General features: G+C 44.2%; 1 protein-coding gene across 4 annotated transcripts in view; it reads left to right on the top strand.

Annotated features, from left to right (window-relative positions):
* LOC115117190 (kinesin-like protein KIF2A) overlaps positions 1–17,815 on the top strand; it is a 31,747-nt gene extending 13,932 nt beyond the window's left edge. For 2 of the 4 annotated variants that reach the window (XM_029645654.2, XM_029645653.2), the window contains exons 5-20: positions 3,342–3,473; positions 4,004–4,104; positions 4,190–4,285; positions 4,396–4,453; positions 4,636–4,798; positions 5,538–5,628; positions 10,541–10,604; positions 10,719–10,810; positions 11,027–11,169; positions 11,316–11,631; positions 11,744–11,811; positions 12,055–12,186; positions 15,060–15,210; positions 15,525–15,626; positions 15,716–15,851; positions 16,171–17,815. In XM_029645654.2, the coding sequence (XP_029501514.1) occupies positions 3,342–3,473; positions 4,004–4,104; positions 4,190–4,285; positions 4,396–4,453; positions 4,636–4,798; positions 5,538–5,628; positions 10,541–10,604; positions 10,719–10,810; positions 11,027–11,169; positions 11,316–11,631; positions 11,744–11,811; positions 12,055–12,186; positions 15,060–15,210; positions 15,525–15,626; positions 15,716–15,851; positions 16,171–16,256 (1,931 nt within the window). In that variant the 3' untranslated portion in view covers positions 16,257–17,815. Of the gene's footprint in view, positions 1–3,341; positions 3,474–4,003; positions 4,105–4,189; positions 4,286–4,395; positions 4,454–4,635; positions 4,799–5,537; positions 5,629–10,540; positions 10,605–10,718; positions 10,811–11,026; positions 11,170–11,315; positions 11,632–11,743; positions 11,812–12,054; positions 13,996–15,059; positions 15,211–15,524; positions 15,627–15,715; positions 15,852–16,170 lie in introns of those variants that run through there. The other 2 variants (XM_029645655.2, XR_010460581.1) reach the window with 2 other exon arrangements.
* Positions 17,816–25,550: the final 7,735 nt, after the last annotated feature.

Here is a 25,550-nt window from a genome sequence, read left to right as displayed (position 1 = left end):
AGGCGGCAACGGTGAGAGACTTGTTTTTAGAGAGGTGGATTTTTAAAAGTAGAAGTTCAAATTGTTTGGGTACAGACCTGGATAGTAGGACAGAACTCTGCAGGCTATCTTTGCAGTAGATTGCAACACCGCCCCCTTTGGCAGTTCTATCTTGTCTGAAAATGTTGTAGTTTGGAATTAAAATTTCTGAATTTTTGGTGGTCTTCCTAAGCCAGGATTCAGACACAGCTAGAACATCCGGGTTGGCAGAGTGTGCTAAAGCAGTGAAAATAACAAACTTAGGGAGGAGGCTTCTAATGTTAACATGCATGAAACCAAGGCTATTACGGTTACAGAAGTCATCAAAAGAGAGCGCCTGGGGAATAGGAGTGGAGCTAGGCACTGCAGGGCCTGGATTCACCTCTACATCGCCAGAGGAACATAGGAGGAGAAGAATAAGGGTACGACTAAAAGCAATAAGAATTGGTCGTCTAGAACGTCTGGAACAGAGAGTAAAAGGAGGTTTCTGGGGGCGATAAAATAGCATCAAGGTATAATGTACAGACAAAGGTATGGTAGGATGTGAATACAGTGGAGGTAAACCTAGGTATTGAGTGATGAAGAGAGAGATATTGTCTCTAGAAACATCATTGAAACCAGGAGATGTCATTGCATGTGTGGGTGGTGGAACTAATAAGTTGGATAAGGTATAGTGAGCAGGACTAGAGGCTCTACAGTGAAATAAGCCAATAAACACTAACCAGAACAGCAATGGACAAGACATATTGACATTAAGGAGAGGCATCCTTAGTCGAGTGATCAAAAGGGTCCAGGGAGTGGAGAGGTTGGTTTGGGGGTCACGGCGATTTAGACAGCTAGCCAGGACATCGGTAGCAAGCTAGCATAGGATGGAGGTCTGTTGTTAGCCACCTCTTGCGTTCCGTCAGTAGATTAGTGGAGTTCCGTGTTGTAGAGGGATTAGTCCAAATCACACAACAACAAAAAAATAAAAACAATAGATATAGTTATAGAGGCCCAAGAAGAAACATAATAATAATAAAAATAAATAAATTGTCCGATTGTCTATTCTGAGAGCAGCCGGTAAGACAGCTAACGGTTAGCAGGCCGCAGATGGGCGTTCAGGTAACGTCGCGACGGAGGAGCCAGCCGGATCTCCTTCGGGTAGATAACGTCGGCAGTCCAGTTGTGAAGGCCCGGTGGGGCTCCGCGTAGGCAGTAAAACGGGTCCGGATAGGTGACTGCAGCCCAGGAGTGATTGACGGAGCTCAGGAGTGATTGACGGAGCTGGCTAGCTCCGGAGTAATTGATGTTTGCTCCGGAATCGACGAAAGCAGATAGACACGCGGATAGCCCCGCTCCCGACATACGTCACCCCGCTCCTCCGCTCTCTCCACTGGCTTCCAGTTGAAGCTCGCATCCGCTACAAGACCATGGTGCTTGCCTACGGAGCTGTGAGGGGAACGGCACCTCAGTACCTCCAGGCTCTGATCAGGCCCTACACCCAAACAAGGGCACTGCGTTCATCCACCTCTGGCCTGCTCGCCTCCCTACCACTGAGGAAGTACAGTTCCCGCGCAGCCCAGTCAAAACTGTTTGCTGCTCTGGCCCCCCAATGGTGGAACAAACTCTCTCACGACGCCAGGACAGCGGAGTCAATCACCACCTTCCGGAGACACCTGAAACCCCATCTCTTTCAGGAATACCTAGGATAGGATAAAGTAATCCTTCTCACCCCCCCTTAAAATATTTAGATGCACTATTGTAAAGTGGCTGTTCCACTGGATGTCTTAAGGTGTTTGTAAGAGGCTTTGTAAGTCGCTCTGGATAAGAGCGTCTGCTAAATGACTTAAATGTAAATGTATAGCAGCCAGCTAGCTGTGAGATCCGGGAGTGAATGTCCAGAGAGCAGTTGAAATCCAGGGACATGGAGAGAAAAATCGGTCCGGTATGTTCCGTTCCGAGCCGCGCTGCGCCGTACAAAACTGGCGATAGATTTTCGAGTTAAAGGATAGCTGATGACCACAAACCGTGGTTAGCTGAATACTAACGAGTTGCCAGTAAAGAAGCTAACTAGCTTCTGATTAGCTTCTGGCTAGCTTCTTGGAGTTTCTGGCTAGCTTCTTGGAGGATTGCAGATTTGGGTAGCTTCTTTTATACATTCAATTGGTGAGGCAGGTTGCAGGAGAGTGTATTGAATAGAGTTGATGGAAAATAAAAATAAAATGTATGTGAAAAAAGTTGTAAATATATATTATACACGACCACGACAAGACGAGGACATACTGCATGCCATCTCGGGTGAGGCAGGTTGGGGAGAGATAGCTAGCTTAGTAATGGATGAGAGGGCCTGGGGAGAGATGGAAAATGGAAAAATAAAATGTAGCTTAGTAATGGAAAGGAGAGAAAAAGGGTCTGGGGAGAGATAGCTAGCTTAGTAATGGAAAGGAGAGAGAGGGTCGACAAGACGAGGACAAAAGACGTCTGAACTGCTATGCCATCTCGGGCATGACCGAGAGAGAGGGTCTGGGGAGAGATAGCTAGCTTAGTAATGGAAAGGAGAGAGAGGGCCTGGGGAGAGATAGGTAGCTTAGTAATGGAAAGGAGAGAGAGAGTGGGGAGTGATAGCTAGCTTAGTAATGGAAAGGAGAGAGAGAAAGCGAGGGTCTGGGGAGAGATAGCTAGCTTAGTAATGGAAAGGAGAGAGAGGGTCTGGGGAGTGATAGATAGCTTAGTAATGGAAAGGAGAGAGAGGGTCTGGGGAGAGATAGCTAGCTTAGTAATGGAAAGGAGAGAGAGGGCCTGGGGAGAGATAGGTAGCTTAGTAATGGAAAGGAGAGAGAGGGTCTGGGGAGAGATAGCTAGCTTAGTAATGGAAAGGAGAGAGAGGGTCTGGGGAGAGATTAGCTAGCTTAGTAATGGAAAGGAGAGAGAGGGTCTGGGGAGTGATAGATAGCTTAGTAATGGAAAGGAGAGAGAGGGTCTGGGGAGAGATAGCTAGCTTAGTAATGGAAAGGAGAGAGAGGGTCTGGGGAGAGATAGCTAGCTTAGTAATAGAAAGGTGAGAGAGGGTCTGGGGAGAGATAGCTAGCTTAGCAATAGAAAGGAGAGAGGGGGTCTGGGGAGAGATAGCTAGCTTAGTAATTGAAAAGAGATAATAACCTGTTGATGACACTGCAGATATGTGACAGTCATTACTCATATTCTGAATTTATAATACATACAATTAAACGAGATGAAAGTGTTGTGTCCAAAGATAATATGGGATGTGCTCAATGTGCATTTACTAAACAATGTACTAACAATGACTAAACTGTATTGTGAATGATGTTGTGTGCCTCCAGCTGCAGCAGTAGGGACTACGCGAGCCAGACCCAGTCAAATACAGCACCAGCAAAGCCAACCAGAACCACCCCCACCTGCAGCACTCACAGCCCTACAGACACAGCAGATGACACTACAACAACAGCAGAACGGTAATACACACACACATACACACACTCCAGCTGAGTATTGCTAAATAGTCCTGGTTATTGTTAAATACATTGCCATGCTAACGGCCAGTCGTTTTCATTTCCTATTAGTGTAAACCCTGGTTTCAGAGCTCTCTGCTGTGTGTTGAGATGTGTTGTTCCCCCTGGTGGGTTACGATGGGACACATGACCAGTGATATAATGTTCCCAGGCAGAAAGACACTGATAGGCCTATTAGCCATGCTGTACTGCTGAAAGAACAGAGAGGCAGCCAGAGAATAGCTCTTTCACTGAGCTGTTGTAATTTCTCTCTGTATATCCACTATCCTGGAGGGGCGGGCTTCACTTTTATTGCAATGTTTTTGAATGTGTTGCTTAGCGCTCATGCTTTTATCTTTTGCTTGTCTTGTGCATTTGCCTCTAAAGAGCGTTGAAGTGTATTGAAAAAGGGCAGACGGTACAAACAAAATGGATCACTATTCTACGTTTCTACTAGATTATTTTCCATTATTGTCTTCTCTGAACTGTTTCAGCGCGGCGGAAATCCAACTGTGTGAAGGAGGTGGAGAAACTGCAGGAGAAGAGAGAGAGGAGGCGACTACAACAACAGGAGCTGAGAGAGAAGAAAGCACAGGCAGGGTCACACACACGAACACACACCGTCACACACACACCAACACACACACACACACTTTTAACCGTGTGCCATTCTCTCCCAGGAGGTAGATGTGACTGTACCAAACTATGAGATCATGTGTATGATCAGAGACTTCAGAGCCAGTCTTGACTACAGGCCTCTAACCACTGCTGATCTGGTATGTATATGTTAGCTGTAGATCTACTTTCATAGATAGAGTGGTGACATGACTTCATTCGCCGCTCGCTGAATCACATCTTGTACGTATGATATTGTTTCACCTTTCAGATCGATGAGGAGCACAGGATATGTGTGTGTGTACGAGCACGGCCCCTCAATAAAAAAGGCAAGTATCAGAATTTCATAAATCCAACACAGGCACACCCAACTGTTTCATGGTCAGATGGTCTTTTACATGCAGAGATTTAACAGCATCGTAAGCATCACACTCCTCACTCTTTCACTTGAGAACATTCTTTCTATTTCAAAAGTGGGTTATTCAGAACTCCTTTTCACCTCACCCCTCAGAGTTGACGATGAAGGACCTGGATGTGATCACCATCCCCAGTAAGGACGTGGTGATGGTCCATGAGCCCAAGCAGAAGGTTGACCTGACCAGGTACCTGGAGAACCAGACCTTCCGCTTCGACTACGCCTTTGACGACAGCACCGACAACGACATGGTCTACAGGTACATTTCAAGAACAAAAAGAATCGTGTGAACTGGGCCAAATTCTTGTGTGTATGAGTCAAATCTTCCATTAAGATAAATGCATCATTTATTCCGAAGTACACTACCGGTCAAAAGTTTTACAACACCTCATTCAAGGGTTTTTCTTTGTTTTTACTATTTTCTACATTGTGAGAGCCAGTTTCATCATAGCGCTTGATGGTTTTTGCAACTGCACTTGAAGAAGGTAATGATGGACTGTCGTTTCTCTTTGCTTATTTGAGCTGTTCTTGCCATAATATGGACTTGGTGTTTTACCAAATAGTGTTATCTTCTGTATACCCCACTACCTTGTCACAACACAACTGATTGGCTCAAACGCATTAAGAAGGAAAGAAATTCTACAAATTAACTTTTAAGAAGGCAATTGAAATACCTTCCAGGTGACTACCTCATGAAGCTGGTTGAGAGAATGCCAAGAGTGTGCAAATCTGTCATCAAGGCAAAGGGTGGCTATTTGAAGAATCTCAAATGTAAAATATATATTTTTGGTTACTTCATGATTCCATACGTGTTATTTCATAGTTTTGATGTCTTCACTATTATTCTACAATGTAGAAAATAGTAAAAATAAAGAAAAACCCTTGAATGAGTAGGTGTTCTAAAACTTTTGACTGGTAGTGTATAATATTGTAATTTTAAATTATCTTTACTGTGATTTGGTTGACCTATCTAAAACATTTCTTCCCTCGTTCCCAAGGTTCACTGCCCGGCCACTGGTTGAGACCATCTTTGAGAGGGGCATGGCCACCTGCTTCGCCTATGGACAGACAGGAAGTGGGAAAACACATGTGAGTTGAACACTTTCAGTGTGTGTTGGATGTTTAATGCTAAGGCCTTACAAAGTTTATTTACTGTTTAACGGATTTCATTTTTGAAAAGTGAGGCAAGCTAATAAAAGATAAAAACAAATTAAAATGAAATACTATTTCAGCCACTTACAAAAATACTAAACAACCTTAGTACAACAAAATATTTTACACTTTTGGTATAATAGTTTTGGAATGACAGTCACAGGGACTAAAGTTTGGGTCCTGGTCATGTTACCCCTTTTATTAAATACATTTATTTATTTATTTTATTGAACCTTTATTTAACTAGGCAAGTCAGTTAAGAACAAATTCTTATTTACAATGACGGCCTACCAAAAGGCTGGGATTAAAAATAAAAATAGAGCACCACAACACCATAACACCATAAAGAGAGGCCTAAGACAACAACATAACAAGGCAGCAACACATGACAACACAGCATGGTAGCAATACAATAAGACTTGTACTTCCAGCGCCGACAGAGATTGCCGCTTCGCTTCGTGTTCCTAGGAAACTATGCAGTTTTTTGTTTTTTTTACGTGTTATTTCTTACATTAGTACCCCAGGTCATCCTAGGTTTCATTACATACAGTCGAGAAGAACTACTGAATATAAGATCAGCGTCAACTCACCATCAGTACGACCAAGAATATGATTTTCGCGACGCGGATCCTGTGTTCTGCCTTTCAACCAGGACAACGGAATGGATCCCATGCGGCGACCCAAAAAAACGACTCCGTAAAAGAGGGAAACGAGGCGGTCTTCTGGTCAGACTCCGGAGACGGGCACATCGTGCATCACTCCCTAGCATTCTTCTCGCCAATGTCCAGTCTCTTGACAACAAGGTTGATGAAATCCGAGCAAGGGTAGCATTCCAGAGGGACATCAGAGACTGTAACGTTCTTTGCTTCACGGAAACATGGCTTACTGGAGAGACGCTATCGGAGGCGGTGCAGCCAGCGGGTTTCTCCACGCATCGCGCCGACAGAAACAAACATCTTTCTGGTAAGAAGAGGGGCGGGGGCGTATGCCTTATGGCTAACGAGACATGGTGTGATGAAAGAAACATACAGGAACTCAAATCCTTCTGTTCACCTGATTTAGAATTCCTCACAATCAAATGTCGACCGCATTATCTACCAAGAGAATTCTCTTCGATTATAATCACAGCCGTATATATTCCCCCCCAAGCAGACACATCGATGGCTCTGAACGAACTTTATTTGACTCTTTGCAAACTGGAATCCATTTATCCGGAGGCTGCATTCATTGTAGCTGGGGATTTTAACAAGGCTAATCTGAAAACAAGACTCCCTAAATTTTATCAGCATATCGATTGCGCAACCAGGGGTGGAAAAACCTTGGATCATTGTTACTCTAACTTCCGCAACGCATATAAGGCCCTGCCCCGCCCTCCTTTCGGAAAAGCTGACCACGACTCCATTTTGTTGATCCCTGCCTACAGACAGAAACTAAAACAAGAAGCTCCCACGCTGAGGTCTGTCCAACGCTGGTCCGACCAAGCTGACTCCACACTCCAAGACTGCTTCCATCACGTGGACTGGGATATGTTTCGTATTGCGTCAAATAACAACATTGACGAATACGCTGATTCGGTGTGCGAGTTCATTAGAACGTGCGTTGAAGATGTCGTTCCCATAGCAACAATTAAAACATTCCCTAACCAGAAACCGTGGATTGATGGAAGCATTCGCGTGAAACTGAAAGCGCGAACCACTGCTTTTAATCAGGGCAAGGTGACTGGTAACATGACCGAATACAAACAGTGCAGCTATTCCCTCCGCAAGGCTATCAAACAAGCTAAGCGTCAGTATAGAGACAAAGTAGAATCTCAATTCAACGGCTCAGACACAAGAGGTATGTGGCAGGGTCTACAGTCAATCACGGACTACAAGAAGAAAACCAGCCCAGTCACGGACCAGGATGTCTTGCTCCCAGGCAGACTAAATAACTTTTTTGCCCGCTTTGAGGACAATACAGTGCCACTGACACGGCCTGCAACGAAAACATGCGGACTCTCCTTCACTGCAGCCGAGGTGAGTAAGACATTTAAACGTGTTAACCCTCAGCTGTCCAGACCAGCTGTCCGGTGTGTTTACGGACATATTCAATCAATCCCTATACCAGTCTGCTGTTCCCACATGCTTCAAGAGGGCCACCATTGTTCCTGTTCCCAAGAAAGCTAAGGTAACTGAGCTAAACGACTACCGCCCCGTAGCACTCACTTCCGTCATCATGAAGTGCTTTGAGAGACTAGTCAAGGACCATATCACCTCCACCCTACCTGACACCCTAGACCCACTCCAATTTGCTTACCGCCCAAATAGGTCCACAGACGATGCAATCTCAACCACACTGCACACTGCCCTAACCCATCTGGACAAGAGGAATACCTATGTGAGAATGCTGTTCATCGACTACAGCTCGGCATTCAACACCATAGTACCCTCCAAGCTCGTCATCAAGCTCGAGACCCTGGGTCTCGACCCCGCCCTGTGCAACTGGGTACTGGACTTCCTGACGGGCCGCCCCCAGGTGGTGAGGGTAGGCAACAACATCTCCACCCCGCTGATCCTCAGCACTGGGGCCCCACAAGGGTGCGTTCTGAGCCCTCTCCTGTACTCCCTGTTCACCCACGACTGCGTGGCCACGCACGCCTCCAACTCAATCATCAAGTTTGCGGACGACACAACAGTGGTAGGCTTGATTACCAACAACGACGAGATGGCCTACAGGGAGGAGGTGAGGGCCCTCGGAGTGTGGTGTCAGGAAAATAACCTCACACTCAGGAGATGATTGTGGACTTCAGGAAACAGCAGAGGGAACACCCCCCTATCCACATCGATGGAACAGTAGTGGAGAGGGTAGTAAGTTTTAAGTTCCTCGGCATACACATCACAGACAAACGGAATTGGTCCACTCACACAGACAGCATCGTGAAGAAGGCGCAGCAGCGCCTCTTCAACCTCAGGAGGCTGAAGAAATTCGGCTTGTCACCAAAAGCACTCACAAACTTCTACAGATGCACATTCGAGAGCATCCTGGCGGGCTGTATCACCGCCTGGTACGGCAACTGCTCCGCCCACAACCGTAAGGCTCTCCAGAGGGTAGTGAGGTCTGCACAACGCATCACCGGGGGCAAACTACCTGCCCTCCAGGACACCTACACCACCCGATGTTACAGGAAGGCCATAAAGATCATCAAGGACAACAACCACCCGAGCCACTGCCTGTTCACCCCGCTATCATCCAGAAGGCGAGGTCAGTACAGGTGCATCAAAGCTGGGACCGAGAGACTGAAAAACAGCTTCTATCTCAAGGCCATCAGACTGTTAAACAGCCACCACTAACATTGAGTGGCTGCTGCCAACACACTGACACTGACACTGACACTGACTCAACTCCAGCCACTTTAATAATGGGAATTGATGGGAAATTATGTAAAATATATCACTAGCCACAACAATGCTACCTAATATAATGTTACATACCCTACATTATTCATCTCATATGGATACTTATATACTGTACTCTATATCATCTACTGCATCTTTATGTAATACATGTATCACTAGCCACTTTAACTATGCCACGTTGTTTACATACTCATCTCATATGTATATACTGTACTCAATACCATCTACTGTATCTTGCCTATGCCGCTCTGTACCATCACTCATTCATATATCTTTATGTACATATTCTTTATCCCCTTACACTGTGTATAAGACAGTAGTTTTGGAATTGTTAGTTAGATTACTTGTTGGTTATTACTGCATTGTCGGAACTAGAAGCACAAGCATTTCGCTACACTCGCATTAACATCTGCTAACCATGTGTATGTGACAAATAACATTTGATTTGATTTGACAACATGGCAGCAGCACAACATGGTAGCAGCCATGGTACAAACATTATTTGGCACAGACAACAGCACAAAGGGCAAGAAGGTAGAGACAACAATACATCACGCAAAGCAGCCACAACTGTCAGTAAGAGTGTCCATGATTGAGTCTTTGAATGAAGAGATGGAGATAAAACTGTCCAGTTTGAGTGTTTGTTGCAGCTCGTTCCAGTCACTAGCTGCATCGAACTGAAAAGACGAGCGACCCAGGGATGTGTGTGCTTTGGGGACCTTTAACAGAATGTGACTAGCAGAACGGGTGTTCTATGTGGAGGATGACGGCTGCAGTAGATATCTCAGATAGGGGGGAGTGAGGCCTAAGAGGGTTTTATAAATAAGCATCAACCAGTGGGTCTTGCGACGGGTATACAGAGATGACCAGTTTACAGAGGAGTATAGAGTGCAGTGATGTGTCCTATAAGGAGCATTGGTGGCAAATCTGATGGCCGAGTGGTAAAGAATTGCTGTCAGAAGTTGGATATGTCCCGGCTGAGTTTTAGACATTTTCTGGAGACATAGTTTTTTATAATGGATGTGCTATCTGAAATATATAGCAGTCTACTAGAGGCATCTTACTGTAATAAGCTGCTTCAGCTTCTATTCACCTTGAAGTCTTTATTTAACCCTTCTTCATTGTTGTTTTTATGTGAAGCTGGGCTTACCTGCAGTCAGATGACCAAATCGCACTCTAGTGGCCTCACGGGTGGAAGATTATTTATATTTTTCAGAATTAATAAACATTATTGCATTTTATTAAGCATCAAATGTGTTTAAGGCTACCAAGAAACACACTGTGTGACCCTGATTTTGCCCACGGCAGTAAAAGGTTTTAAAAATATATACATTTTGTCTGGCCTAACTTGTTAAAGCATATACTGTATGTTTGTTATCACACACTTTCTAGTCTTTCTTTTTTTTGTCACATTGCCTTTGTTTGAGAGGTGACTCAACCCCTTTCCCTTTCAGACAATGGGAGGAGACTTCTCTGGGAAGAACCAGGACTGTTCTAAAGGAGTCTACGCGCTGGCTGGTATGAACACTACACCATATCTCTCTTTACGGATAAAGTTGCTTTTCTTGAGTTAAAACGTGTTCCTTCTGTGTAAAGTTGTCTCTTCAGTGAAACCCTTTTCTCTCTGTGCAGCGAGAGATGTGTTTCTCATGCTGAAGAAGCCAAACTACAAGAAGTTAGACCTCAATGTCTTCGCCACCTTCTTTGAGATCTACAGCGGGAAGGCAAGTGAAGTGACCAATATATCTTCAAACCCCCTGGAGGATGTGTTGACCGTGTTTATATGACCGTGTATGGTTATCTTGTGGTTGTAGTTATTTAAGAGTTTGACCTATTTGTATGAACATAAAGCCAAGCTGCGTGTGCTGGAGGATGGTTGTGGTTGTGGTTGTGTTAACCTGGCCACGTTGTTGTGTTGTCGTTGTCTTGTGGTTGTCTAGGTGTTTGACCTGCTGAACCGGAAAGCCAAGCTGAGGGTTCTGGAGGATGGGAAGCAGCAGGTGCAGGTGGTGGGGCTGCAGGAGAGAGACGTCAAATGTACTGAAGACGTCCTCAAACTCATAGAGGTTGGAAACAGCTGCAGGTAAAACCACGGAGGAAGAGAGGGATTATTTAATAGATTGCCATTTTATGTTCTAAAAGATTTTTAAAAATCGTCTAATTTCTCCTAATTTTGTCTCTTTTCCTGCTGTTTATTGTCGATCTCTCTCTCCAACATCTCTCTCCCAGGACGTCAGGTCAGACCTCGGCCAATGCCCACTCGTCCCGTAGCCACGCTGTGTTCCAGATCATTCTGCGGCGGCGAGGGAAGATGCACGGCAAGTTCTCGCTGATTGACTTGGCGGGGAACGAGAGGGGTGCCGACACATCCAGCGCTGACCGCCAGACACGCCTGGAGGGGGCTGAGATCAACAAGAGTCTGCTGGCACTCAAGGAGTGTATCAGGGCTCTGGGTCGGAACAAGCCCCACACTCCGTTCAGAGCCAGCAAGCTGACCCAGGTCCTCAGAGACTCCTTCATCGGGGAGAACTCCAGGACATGCATGGTGACATAATATACACCTCCTTTAACACATACTGGCCTGGTTTGCTGTTTATCCACAAAGCACCTACGATAATGATTTTCTAATGATGTACCAACTGCTAATCCCCCCACAGATTGCCACTATATCTCCTGGAATGGCTTCCTGTGAAAACACTCTAAACACTCTGAGATACGCCAACAGGTGAGACATTCACCTGCCTAACCTCAACCTAACAGACTGTCTACATCTCACCTACTACTAATTACTAAGACTGTTAGTCAATGGGGAGAAGTTTAATTCATTCAAGTTGTCATTGCAGAATATTCTTCCTCTCCTCACTCCCCCTTCTTGATACGAGCCAAAACATTAACCCTTATCCTGACCGGATCCTCTACCTTGTGTGTGTGTGTGTGTGTGTGTGTCTCTCTCCCCCTCTCCAAACAGAGTGAAGGAGTTTGGGATCAGCCCGTCAGACATCCCCTTCTCCCAGCAGCAGGGTGGTGGAGGGGGGGGTCGTGCTGAACTCTCCCCCACTAACACCTACGAGTACGATGACTTTCCCAACTCTCCCACCAGGTCTCTCCTCTCTACGACTTCTACTAGCTACCATCATGTACCTGTCCTCTCTCATTTCACTCCAGGAAGAGGTTACCCCTAAACACAGACCTAGGATCAAATCAACTGTAACCATATAATAACTATAAGGCCAATCAGGTGATTAAAAATATATCAATCTGATCCTGGACCAGGGGTAACTTTTATCTACTCCTTTCATTCCCTTTTTAACCCCTTTCTTTTATATTAACAATCATCTTAAGGGTTGCTTATGTCTGGTGTCCATATTAGTAAGGAATGGCTCCAAACTTGCATGGCCTCACGTTTTACAGCTTGTTTTATATAATTTATTTAACCAGCATTGGTCATTCAGTTTCAGTTTGTCAGAACAGTTGTGGCATGATTATATCTTTTACTCTTTCATTCATTTATTGCATTTCATCTATGTTTAACTCTTTCTTTCAGAAGCAGTGTTTTGTTTTTAATGTTTTTCATTCCCAGCTTGTCCTTCACTCTTGTGCCTGAGAATGTTAAAAAATATATATATTTAACCTTTATTTAACCAGGTAGACCAGTTGAGCTATAAGTTCTCATTTACAACTGCGACCTGGCCAAGATAAATCAAAGCAGCGAGACACAAACAACACAGAGTTACACATGGGATAAACAAACGTACAGTCAATAACAGAAAATAATAGAAAAGTCTATATACAGTGTGCAAATGTAGTAAGATTAGGGAGGAATGGCAAAAAATAGGCCATAGTTGCGATATAATTACAATTTAGCAATTAAACACGGGAGTGATAGATGTGCAAGTAGAGATACTGGGGTGCAAAGGAGTCAAACATAAATAATATGGGGATAAGGTAGTTGGGTGGGCTATTTACAGATGGGCTATTTACAGATGGACTATGTACAGATGGGCTATTTACAGATGGGATATTTACAGATGGGCTATTTACAGATGGGCTATTTACAGATGAGCTATGTACAGATGGGCTATGTACAGATGGGCTATTTACAGATGGGCTATTTACAGATGGGCTATGTACAGATGGGCTATTTACAGATGGACTATTTACAGATGGGCGATGTACAGATGGGCTATTTACAGATGGGCTATGTACAGATGGGCTATTTACAGATGGGCTATTTACAGATGGGCTATGTACAGATGGGCTATTTACAGATGGGCTATTTACAGATGGGCTATGTACAGATGGGCTATTTACAGATGGGCTATGTACAGATGGGCTATTTACAGATGGGCTATGTACAGATGGGCTATTTACAGATGGGCTATGTACAAATGGGCTATGTACAGATGGGCTATGTACAGATGGGCTATTTACAGATGGGCTATTTACAGATGGGCTATGTACAGATGGGCTATTTACAGATGGGCTATTTACAGATGGGTTATTTACAGATGGACTATGTACAGATGGGTTATTTACAGATGGGCTATTTACAGATGGAAATTTACAGATGGGATTTTTACAGATGGGCTATGTACAAAAGGGCTATTTACAGATGGGCTATTTACAGATGGGCTATTTACAGATGGGCTATGTACAGATGGGCTATTTACAGATGGGATATGTACAGATGGGCTATGTACAGATGGGCTATGTACAGGTGCAATGATCTGTAAGCTGCTCTGACAGCTGATGCTTAAAGTTAGTAAGGGAGATATAAGACTCCAGCTTCAGTGATTTTTGCAATTCATTCCAGTCATTGGCAGCAGAGAACTGGAAGGAAAGGCGGCCAAAGATGGAGTTGGCTTTGGGGATGACCAGCGAAATATACCTGCTGGAGCGCGTGCTACGGGTGGGTGCTGCTATGTTGACCAGTGAGCTGAGATAAGGCGGGGCTTTACCTAGCAAAGATTTATAGATGATCTGGAACCAGTGGGTTTGGTGACGAATATGAAGCGAAGGCCAGCCAACGAGAGCATACAGGTTGCAGTGGTGGGTTGTATATGGGGCTTTGGTGACAAAACGGATGGCACTGTGATAGACTACATCCAATTTGCTGAGTAGAGTGTTGGAGGCTATTTTGTAAATGGCATCGCCGAAGTCAAGGATCGGTAGGATAGTCAGTTTTACGAAATAAGAAGCCGATTCTAGATTTAATTTAGGATTGCAGATGCATAATGGGAGTTTGGAAGGAGAGTTTACAGTCTAAACAGACACCTAGGTATTTGTAGTTGTCCACATATTCTAAGTCAGAACCGTCCAGAGTAGTGATGCTAGTCAGGCGGGCAGGTGCGGGCAGCAATCAGTTGAAGAGTATGCATTTAGTTTTACTTGCATTTAAGAGCAGTTGGAGGCCATGGAAGGAGTGTTGTATGACATTGAAGCTCGTCTGGAGGTTTGTTAACACAGTGTCCAAAGAAGGGCCAGAAGTATACAGAATGGTGTTGTCTGAGTAGAGGTGGATCAGAGAATCACCAGCAGCAAGAGCGACGTCATTGATTTATACAGAGAAAAAAGTTGGCCCGTGAATTGAACCCTGTGGTACCTCCATAGAGACTGCCAGAGGTCCGGACAACAGGCCCTCCGATTTGACACACTGAACTCTATCAGAGAAGTAGTTGGTGAACCAGGCGAGGCAGTCATTTGAAAAACCAAGGCTGTTGAGTCTGCCAATAAGATGTCCATTCATTGCCATTGGTTCATTGACTGTTTTAACCAATCAGATCAGTCAGATCACATGGTCAGGGAAAACTGAATCCTACTAATGTGAGTGTGGTGTGCGCTCGAATCCCTTAGCCTACTAGGGGAAAAATCTGTCAATGTGCCCTAGAGCAAGGCACTTAATCCTAATTGCTCCTGTAAGTCGCTCTGGATAAGAGCGTCTGCTAAATGACAAAAATGTGTGTGTGTCGACAGGGTGAAGGAGCTAACGGTGGACCCAGGGGTGATGATGGAGGGGCGGGGGGGGGGAGGTCACAGCGTCACCCAGCTGGAAGTCCTGGAGGCTCAGTGGGGGGTCGGCAGCTCACCTCAGAGGGATGACCTCAAACTGCTCTGTGAACAGAACGTAAGAACATACGCACACTCTTTCCATACAGTCACCCCTCTATGTACTGACTAGTACTCTAATCTGCCTCTCTCAACTAATGAAAGAATATCAGTTTATTTTACTGTCAGATAAAATGTGTGTGGTTCTTCAATATAGGAATGATTTCATAATTCAGCATAACACCTCCCTCCCTCTGACTCTCTTAATCTCTCCCCTCTCCTGTGCTCTCTCTCCCCTCCCTCTATCTCCTTTCTTTCTCCTTCCCCTCCCTCTCATCCCTTTTTCTCTCTCTCTCTCCTTCTCCTCTATCTATCTCCCCTCTCTCTCCCCAGGAAGAGGAGGTGTCTCCTCAGCTCTTTACCTTCCATGAGGCTGTGTCTCAGCTGGTGGAGATGGAGGAACAGGTCCTGGAGGACCACCGAGCTGTGTTCCAGGTACACACACACACATACAAACACACACAAGTACATACACACATATTATTCAGGGTGTGTCTTTTATTCTCTGTGTGTGTCCGGTGCAGGAGTCTATCCGTTGGCTGGAGGATGAGAAGGTGTTGTTGGAGATGACAGAAGAGGTGGATTATGATGTGGACTCTTACGCCACGCAGCTAGAACAGATCCTGGATCAAAAAATAGACATCCTCACTGAGCTCAGAGGTAATGGGGTATTCTATAACTGATTCTAGATCAGAATAAGTCACATTATTTGCAAGTAATTAGCAAGTATATTTTTCTGATTTTTATCTTAGCATCCCTTCTCTCCTCCTTTCTCTCCTTCCTCCCTTCTCTCATCCCTTCTCTCCTCCCCTCTCTCCTTTCTCTCCTCCCCTCTCTCCTCCTTTCTCTCCTCCTTTCTCTCCTCCCTTCTCTCATCCCTTCTCTCCTCCCCTCTCTCCTTTCTCTCCTCCCTTCTCTCCTCCCCTCTCTCCTCCTTTCTCTCCTCCTTTCTCTCCTTCTCTCTCTCCTTCTCTCTCAGACAAAGTGAAGGGTTTCCGTTCTACACTCCAGGAAGAGGAGCAGGCGAGCAAACAGATCAACCCCAAGAGGCCTCGCGCTCTTTAGACATGTCACACACACCTACACACGTATACACACACGTGTACACACAAACACACACCAATCCTAACACTTAACTGGAACCCTCTGGCGTAAAGGATACTTAAGACTGTCATAAGCATGACATAACTGATGTCATAAGTTAATTGTCCCTGATCGATGGTCGTATATTTGTAAATGTGGGTGTTGGCATAAAGCATTGTTTGATTTGTCCAGAGGGGTATAGTGAAAGGCTTTACAGCACAAAACATCTGGAAACCACTGTTGACAAGCAACTGATTTATACCCTTGTTTAGACCTGAACAAAGTGCTATAATGTAAGTTATGATTTAAGGATTATGAGGTGTTGCACCATTTTCTATGTACAGGCTCCTCCCATTGCTGCTTGTTAATATGATCCATCCATCCATCTGTAAAAGCGAGGGCAGATTCCCTCTCCTTTCCATCCCCCTGTAGACTGTATGTACATGGGTAATGTATCTGTGTGGTGTAACGACTATCGACCGCTTCTCATTAAAACAAAGAAAAGACGGAAGGATTTATTTTAAGCACCTTTTTATAAGATTAAAATGTGAGATATGATCTTTTTCTTTTTTTTTTTAAGAATTAAAATCACTTATTTAGTAACTATGAAGTACTTCATTAGATCTTGCTCCTGGAGAGTTGTAGTATGTGCAGGCTTTCTTTCCAGTCCAGCACTAACACACCTGATTCAAGAAATCAACTAAACCCCAAGACTGTGAGCAGCTGGATAAGATGTGTTAGGGTAAGCCTGCACACACTGCATTCATCTCTCCAGGACCAAGAGCAACGAACACTGATTTAGTAAGAAATACCTTTCTGACCACCTCTTCTGATCATGTAGCCTATATGGGTTAAGGAAGTGATCAGGTGTTGGTCTGGGAGCCAACCAGATGCATGCATGCACAAACCAGCTCTGATTGTACTATAAACCTCCATTGATCTAACTGTACCCTCCTGTGTCTACTGTACATAAATCCATTACTCTTTAGGACCGTGTTCTCCTCCAGTGTTTCCTCCTACCATTTCTTAGGCAAGGTGGCCTGCCTGATCAGCACTGTTGCCCCCCACATCTAAAAAGGCTGATTTGAAATGTTCAGTGTCTTCAACCTTCTGATGTTGCTTTTGGGGGGCGTTGAGCCTCGCCAAAGAATAAATCTTTCTGAAACACTGTCTTACAAATGCTTCTAATGACTAGCTTGTAGAAGACTGCTATATGTGTTTCTTGCCAGGATAAATATTTCTATGTACCAACCTGCCTCTTAACAAGCCCAGTCTCAGTTGTATCCTGTCCATTCTGTTTAACTGAAGAGATCCCCTGGTACTATGAATCTTGTAAAAAGTCTCTGTTTTCTCCCACCATCCCATTTGAAAGTTGTTTATAAAGGGAAGATAGATGTATAGTGAGGACTGAGTTTGGTTCTAGCTGCTGCGGTGGAACTGGGACTTGACTACAGTACCTTATGATAATATATGTGTGCATCAGATGTAACGCTGCCTGGCGTAAAGAATAAAGAACCACATGACTGACTGGACATACTGCACCTTTTGCTATGCTTGTTCTGACAATAATTATTCAGACATTGACATCCGTAGAGACCATGATCTCCAATCACACCAATTTTATTTAGTTTTACATCCCACATGCAACAATAATTCTCATGACACATTTGTTTACGGAAGTACCCCACCCCACCCACCTCAACAGTGCGATAAATTACACTTAAGACCATTTTTTCTTCAATGTAAAATAAACAACATTTACCAGAACATATAAAAAATTGTGTTTGCATATTGTATTTTCATGCATAATTGTAGTTGTGGTTTAAAAGGAGTAAGTGTTGCTGGGGACGTCCTTGATCCAGACGTGTTGTTCCTGCATTCTCCATCGTCTGGTGTACCAGGCAACTTGTTTGTCCTTCATTTCCCTATTCTTCCCCTCAAAGGACTTGAGATCTGGCCACTCGGATTTGAGTTGAGATGGACTACTTGTCACATGCACAAAGTTTTACTCTTTTGCAAAAACAACAAATTCAGAGGCTGAGAACTGGGGCCCATTTTCTGTCACTAGGGTCTCGGGGACCCCATGTAATGTCATCCTCTCTAGGCTCCCCTGGGAGCTGAGCTCTTGAGAGAGCATCAGCTGTCACCAGATTCTTGCCTGGGACATACATGATCCGATAGGAGTCTGAATCTCAGTATGCGAGGAGGTAGGTCATCCAGCGCTCTTGTGCCCAGGAGTGAAATCAAAGGCTTGTGGTCTGTTCTGATCACAAAGTCCAACCCTAGCAGGTAAGTCTGGAAATGCTCACAGGCCCATGTAGCAGCAAGCGCCTCCTCAATCTGAGCGTATCTATGCTCTGTCTCTCATGATGTGTGAAATGAAGGCCACGGGCCTCCATTCACCTGACTGTTGCATTTGGGAAAAGACTCCACCCAGTCCACGTGAGGATGCATCTGCAGACGCTTGTCAGGACAGTGAGTCAACTTAGTTCTGTTTTCAAGCTTCTCAAACCCTGTGTGCTGTCACATATCCAGTCATTGTCAGCTTTCAGGAGGTCCCTGGTGGGTTTTGTCAGTTCTGCAATGTTTGGAGAGAACTTGCCGACGTAGTTCACCATGAAGAGTTGAATATCTGCGGTGTCTTTGGGCACTGGCATCTCAGTCATGGCTTTGATTTAGCCTTTCTAAAGGTGTCATGAAGGTGGCGTGTGGGTCTTTGTGTAGGGAGATCTGCCAGAACCCTGCTAGCGTCTAGCTTGGAGAAAACTGTTGCTCCTGACAGTTTGGCCATCATCTCATCCACTGCGGGTAGGATGTGTTTTCCCTACACACATTCTCATTCAGATGTGTCATATCTACACTTTTTTCAACAGGGGTAGTGGGACACGGCAAGGCACCGACAAGGCAAAGGGTGTGGCTGACTCTTTCAACTTTGTCTTGTACTCCCCCTGCAGTTTCCCTTCTCCTGTGAACACTCTGGGATACAGTTCTCTGCTGTTAGGTGTATGGCATTCACTAGTTTGAGTAGCTGCAGGTCTTGTATAGTAGGTAAATCTAGAAGTGGGATAACCAGGCCTGGTATGACAAACACTGGGTGTTTCCCTGTTTTGCCCATGTGCTCTAAAGTGCCATTGAATTGTCCACACTACTGTATCGGTGAGTTTCTTGGTCCACACAGGTTCTTTGTCGCTCCATCTCCCTGTTTGGAGAAGAGACTGCCTGGGATGGCTGTTGCCGCTGCTCCAGTCTAGCTTGAATGTCATCTGTTGACCTTTCACGTTTACATTCTGTCACCAAACATCAACTGAATCCATAGAGTGTATTTGTCCACAAATAATATCTTATATTCTCTCGGTGACATCATGGATTCCATCTAATCCCTGGCTTACACACAGCTCAGCTGCGAAATGTCCTTTCTTGTGGCGTTTTCTACACTCTTCCTGTCGTGCAGAGCAACTGTACAATGAGTGTGGCTGTGGCTTACCACATCTTCCACCTCCCTGTGGTTTGATTGACAGTTCCATTCCATATCTTTACAATCTTCCCTGGATGCTGTTGGCCCTTTCTTTGGAATCTCATTGCATCCATGTTTGCCTCTTTCATGTCTGAGCTACCAGTGCTACGTAGTGTTGTCTGCTGGAAACACAACTGATGGGAAAATGCACATATTTTCTTTGTGGATTTTAGAATACTCACATGAAAATCTGTAGCCAGTTGGATAAGACCTACCTATAGATTACATTGTGTTTGCACACACAATTCTTCTCAAAAGCATCTCTGACTTTCATGTAGCTCTTTTTGTATTCACTAGTTAAGGCTAACATAGAGAAAACATCAGCTTTATCCCCCATTGTGTACACAACTGAGTTGACTTGGTATTCTTCAGATCTTTAATTTAAGCTTGCTGCAATACGAAATCTTTCAAACCTCTGGATCCAATTGGGCCAGATACCAAAGTCTGTGAAGTTAACGTTTTTCGGTGGGCTGATTGAAAACAGTGAGTCTGCCATCTTTACCTTTTTCCAGGCTAACTTGTTGAGTTGCTAGCCTATCTGTTGTTGTTAGCTGCTCCTCTCTGCCTCTGTGTGGCTCGCTCAGTCACTCTGAGTGAGAGGGAATGTAAATGTATTTTGTTTCCTTTATCTTCTGAAAACTGTAATTCATGTGTAATGAGTCTTACTTAGTTTGCTTTCTTTCATTGACTATGAACATGAAATAAACTTTTTAATTGTTTTTTAAATAGCCAACGCAAGATTTCCTGGGGGGTAATAAGGAATATTGGCTTTGTGAACTTCAACCCCAAAGGTGTCTAAACAACATCTTTTATAACTTCAGTAGCTGTTTGTCTAAAGACACTTAATGACGTAACAGTTTTGCTCATCTTCAAAATAAAAGTCTGACTCTTCGGGGGTTCTTCAAAATGGGGGACTGCAGTTGTGGGGACTGCAGTTGTGTCTTTCAGAACAGTACAATGGAATTTGTCTCTCAGTTCCCACAGCATATGTTTGGCTAATGTGGTTCCCCCACACCCTGGCTCATGCAATAGGTTGAGGAACACACAAGGCCTTTTCAAAGAAAGCAGATCTGGGATAATGGTGTCCTTGATATAATTGAACTTGTCCCGTTTAATAAATGGCATCTTTCCAGGCTGCTCATAAAAATGGAAGTTCCACCATTCCACCTGTCATGACGTGGCCTTTTCTGGGTGTAGATCGTGGCTTCCCCCTCTCTCACTCTCTCCTACACCCAGGTTCTGTTATCTCAGGCCATAAATTCCTGGGGGAGACTCTCTCCCCCTGGTCATGCAGAGAGAGTGAGAACACAGAGAGAACAAAGGATTGAACTTATCCAAACTCCTAAATCCCCCAAATGGGAGCTTTAAACAATATGTTTACCTTTGAGAGTGTGGGAATGGTCCGTGGACACTTAAGGGATGCGTATGACAAGTTTTTTCATTTGGTGACCTCACGGAGGACAGGAAGCACACATTACTATATCTCTGAATGTGTACATTTCTCAATTATAGGGTTTGCACCTAATTATTGTAAAAAATGAATGAGTAAAGATGAAACTATTTGTGAAATTATGCACGGTGTTTCCTCCAACACATTGGTGCGGCTGGCTTCCCGGGTTGGATGCGCGCTGTGTTAAGAAGCAGTGCGGCTTGGATGGGTTGTGTTTCGGAGAACGCATGGCTTTCGACCTTCGTCTCTCCCGAGCCCGTATGGGAGTTGTAGCGATGAGACAAGATAGTAACTACTAACAATTGGATACCACGAAATTGGGGAGAAAACTGGGTAAAAAAAAATTTAAAAAGAAAAAGAAAATAAAAGAAATGTAAACCTGGGATTCGAATACCGACAACAGCAAAAATGGAATGAGACTGACATGAGGTAAAGAATAATTCATTAATAGAAGACATTGATCAGATATTAAAATATCTGAAGAGTTGTATTCGGAAAATTCTAATTTTTCTGAAGATTTTACATGGTGCCCCGACTTCCTAGTTAATTCAATTTACATGATTAGTTTAATCACGTAAGAATAATTACAGAGAAATTATTTGATAAAATAACAGTCTTCAACTTTAATGATGCCAAAGACACAACACACCATTCCACCTTGCCCCCTTTGTAAAAGTTCTCCTATAGTGAGTTTGTCTTTCCTCCCTCACACTGGTTCACACACAGAATGTCCAGGGTGTTCTTGCCACTGTAGTTGTATGTGAACCCTTTGGAAATACCTGAATTTCTGCATAAATTAGTCATAAAATTTGATCTGATCTTCATCTAGTTCACAGCAATAGACAAACACAGTCTGCTTAAACTAATAACACACAAACAATTATACATTTTCATGTCTTTATTGAACACACTGTGTAAGCATTCACAGTACAGGGTGTAAAAAGTATGTGATCCCTTGGATTTAATAACTGGTTGACCCTTCTTTGGCAGCAATAACCTCAACCAAGTGTTTTCTGCAGTTGCGGAAACAGACATGCACAACGGTCAGGAGGAATTTTGGACTATTGCTCTTTACAAAGCTGTTCCAGTTCAGCAAGATTCTTGGGATGTCTGGTGTGAAGTGCTCTCGAGGTCATGCCACAGCATCTCAATGGTCACTCCAGAAGGCATATTTTCTTCTGTTGAAGCCATTCTGTTGTTGCTTTACTTGTGTGTTTTGGGTTGTTGTCCTGTTGCATCACTCAACTTCTGTTGAGCTTCAATTGGCGGACAGATAAGCCTAACATTCTCCTGAAAAATATCTTGATAAACTTGGGAATTCATTTTTTCCGTTGATGATAGCAAGCTGTCCAGGCCCTGAAGCAGCAAAGCAGCCCCAAACCATGATGCTCCCTCAACCTTACTTTACAATTGGGATGAGGTTTTGATGTTGGTGTGCTGTGCCTTTTTTTCTCCACACATAGTGTTGTGTGTTCCTTCCAAACAACTCAACTTTAGTTTCATCTGTTCACAGAATATTTTGCCAGTAGCGCTGTGGAACATCCAGGTGCACTTTGGAAAACTTCAGACATGCAGCAATGTTTTTTTTGGACAGCAGTGGCTTCTTCCGTGGTGTCCTCCCATGAACACCATTCTTGTTTAGTGTTTTATGTATCGTAGACTCGTCAACAGAGATGTTTGTAAATCTTTAGCTGACACTCTAGGATTCTTCTTAACCTTATTGAGCATTCTGCTCTGTGCTTTTGCAGTCATCTTTGCAGGACAGCCACTCCTAGGGAGAGTAGCAACAGTGCTGAACTTTCTCCATTTATAGACAATTTATCTTACTGTGGACTGATGAACATCAAGACTTTTAGAGTTACTTTTGTAACCCTTTCCAGCTTTATGCAAGTCAAGTATTCTTAATCTTAGGTCTCCTGAGATTTCTTTTGTCCGAGGCATGGTTTACATCAGGCAATGCTTCTTGTGAATAGCAAACTCAAATTTTGTAAGTGTTTTTTATAGGACAAGGCAGCTCTAACCAACATCTTCAATCTCGTCTCATTGATTGCACTCCAGGTTAGCTGACTTCTGACTCCCATTAGCTTTGGGAGAAGTCATTAGCCAAGGGGTTCACATACTTTTTCCAACCTACACTGTGAATGTTTAAATTATGTATTCAATACAGACAAGAAAAATACAATAATTTGTGTTATTAGTTTAAGCACACTATGTTTGTCTATTATTGTGACTTATATGAAGATCAGATCAAATTTGATGACCAATTTATGCAGAAATCCAGGTAATTCCAAAGGGTTCACGTACTTTATCTTGCCACTGTACATACTGCTTATAGTGGGACTTGTCTAAAGACTTGAATCACCTGTTATCAGATTGCTGAATCTGGAGCCCTGGATGTCGTTTTTGACTGAAGACTCCTCTGCTTTTTTTCTTTGACCAGAAAGATTTTGAATAGACAGGATGTTTGTAAATATAGAATATTCTGGAATGGTATTGGGGTACAGTAGATCCCTGCTGTCTCTTCCATCTCTGCATCATTGTCCTTATTCATCTTGGCCTTTTTCTATTTAGCATTTTTGGCCACGTTATATACATGGTAGATGCTTCTTTATGATCAAAATGTTTCTCAATGGCAAGAGGCAGGCTTTTCACAAAAGACTCTTTGTCCAGGACACTCACTCCCAAAACTTGCCCATGGCAGAAATCCGGCTCGTTACCCACACCAAAATGTATGGTGCCATTTGTGCAGCTGTTCATACAGGCTGCCGTGAAATGAATAACCTCACCAGGGAACTTTGTAATTTTCTCCTCTTTAGTTGCTTTATCTGTGTTGGTGAAGGCTTTATATTCATGGCAGGGCGCTATTAAGTTCAACGCACCTGACTGTCACATTCAGGACAAAGCTAGACTTGGATCTGTAGGCATCGTGATGTCAATGAAAATGACACGTCATGCATTATCTTAGAGTCTTATCAGTGCTTGAAGAATGGTGCCCCTCTGTTTTATAAGTTCCTTTGTTTTTTGAATAGTCTTATTGCAAGACCTAACTTATTACCCAATTGAATAAATTCCAATTTCTCAAAATCCAGAAGGCAATACCCAGTAATATAATTTTCATCCAAAATATCTGCATGTGCAGAGTCTATGTTAACCTCCAGAGCCCACTGTTTTAGAATGCTATTAATTGACTACAGCTCAGCGTTCAACACCATAGTGTCAAAGCTCATCAATAAGCTAAGGACCCCGGGATTAAACACTTCCCTCTGCAACTGGATCCTGGACTTCCTGATGGGCCGCCCCCAGGTGGCAAGGGTCGGTAACAACACATCCGCCACACTGAACCTCAACACAGGGGCCCCTCAGGGGTGGGTGCTCAGCCCCTCCTGTGCTCCCTGTTCACTCATGACTGCACGGCCAGGCACGACTCCAACACCATCATTACATTTGCAGATGACACAACAGTGGTAGGCCTGATCACCGACAACAACGAGACAGCATATAGGGAGGAGGTCAGAGACCTGACAGGGTGGTGCCAGAACAACAACCTCTCCCTAAACATGATCAAGACAAAGGAGCTGATTGTGGAATAGAGGAAAAAGAGGACCGAGCACGCCCCCATTCTCATCGACAGCGGTGTAGGTTGAGCAGGTTGAGAGCTTCAAGTTTCTTGGTGTCCACATCACCAACAAACTATCATGGTCCAAGCACATCAAGACAGTTGTGAAGAGGGCACGACGAAACCTATTCCCCTTCTGGAGACTGAAAAGATTTGGCATGGGTCCTCAGATCCTCAAAAGGTTCTACAGCTGCATCATCGAGAGCATCCTGACTGATTGCATCACTGCCTGGTATGGCAACTGCTCGGCCTCTTACCGCAAGGCACTACAGAGGGTGGTGCGTACGGCCCAGTACATCACTGGGGCCAAGCTTCCTGCCATCCAGGACCTCTATACCAGGCGGTGTCAGAGGAAGGCCCTAAAAATTGTCAAAGACTCCAGCCACCCAAGTCATAGACTGTTCTCCTTGCTACCACACGGCAAGAGGTACCGGAGTGCCAAGTCTAGGTCCAAGACTAGACTTGGACAGCATCTACCCCCAAGCCATAAGACTCCTGAACATTAAATCAAATGGCTACTCAGACTATTTGCATTGCCCCCCTCCCCTCTCCACACCACTGCCACTCTCTGTTGTCATCTATGCATATTCACTTTAATTAACTCTACCTACATGCACATACTACCTCAACTAACCGGTGCCCCCGCACATTGACTCTGTACCGGCACCCCCTGTATATATTGTTATTTTTTACTAC

Source organism: Oncorhynchus nerka, linkage group LG22, assembly GCF_034236695.1.
Source record: "Oncorhynchus nerka isolate Pitt River linkage group LG22, Oner_Uvic_2.0, whole genome shotgun sequence".
Classification (NCBI taxonomy): domain Eukaryota; kingdom Metazoa; phylum Chordata; class Actinopteri; order Salmoniformes; family Salmonidae; genus Oncorhynchus; species Oncorhynchus nerka.
The sequence above is the reverse complement of the archived record's forward strand: the minus strand, read 5'-3'. Positions and strand labels throughout refer to the sequence as shown.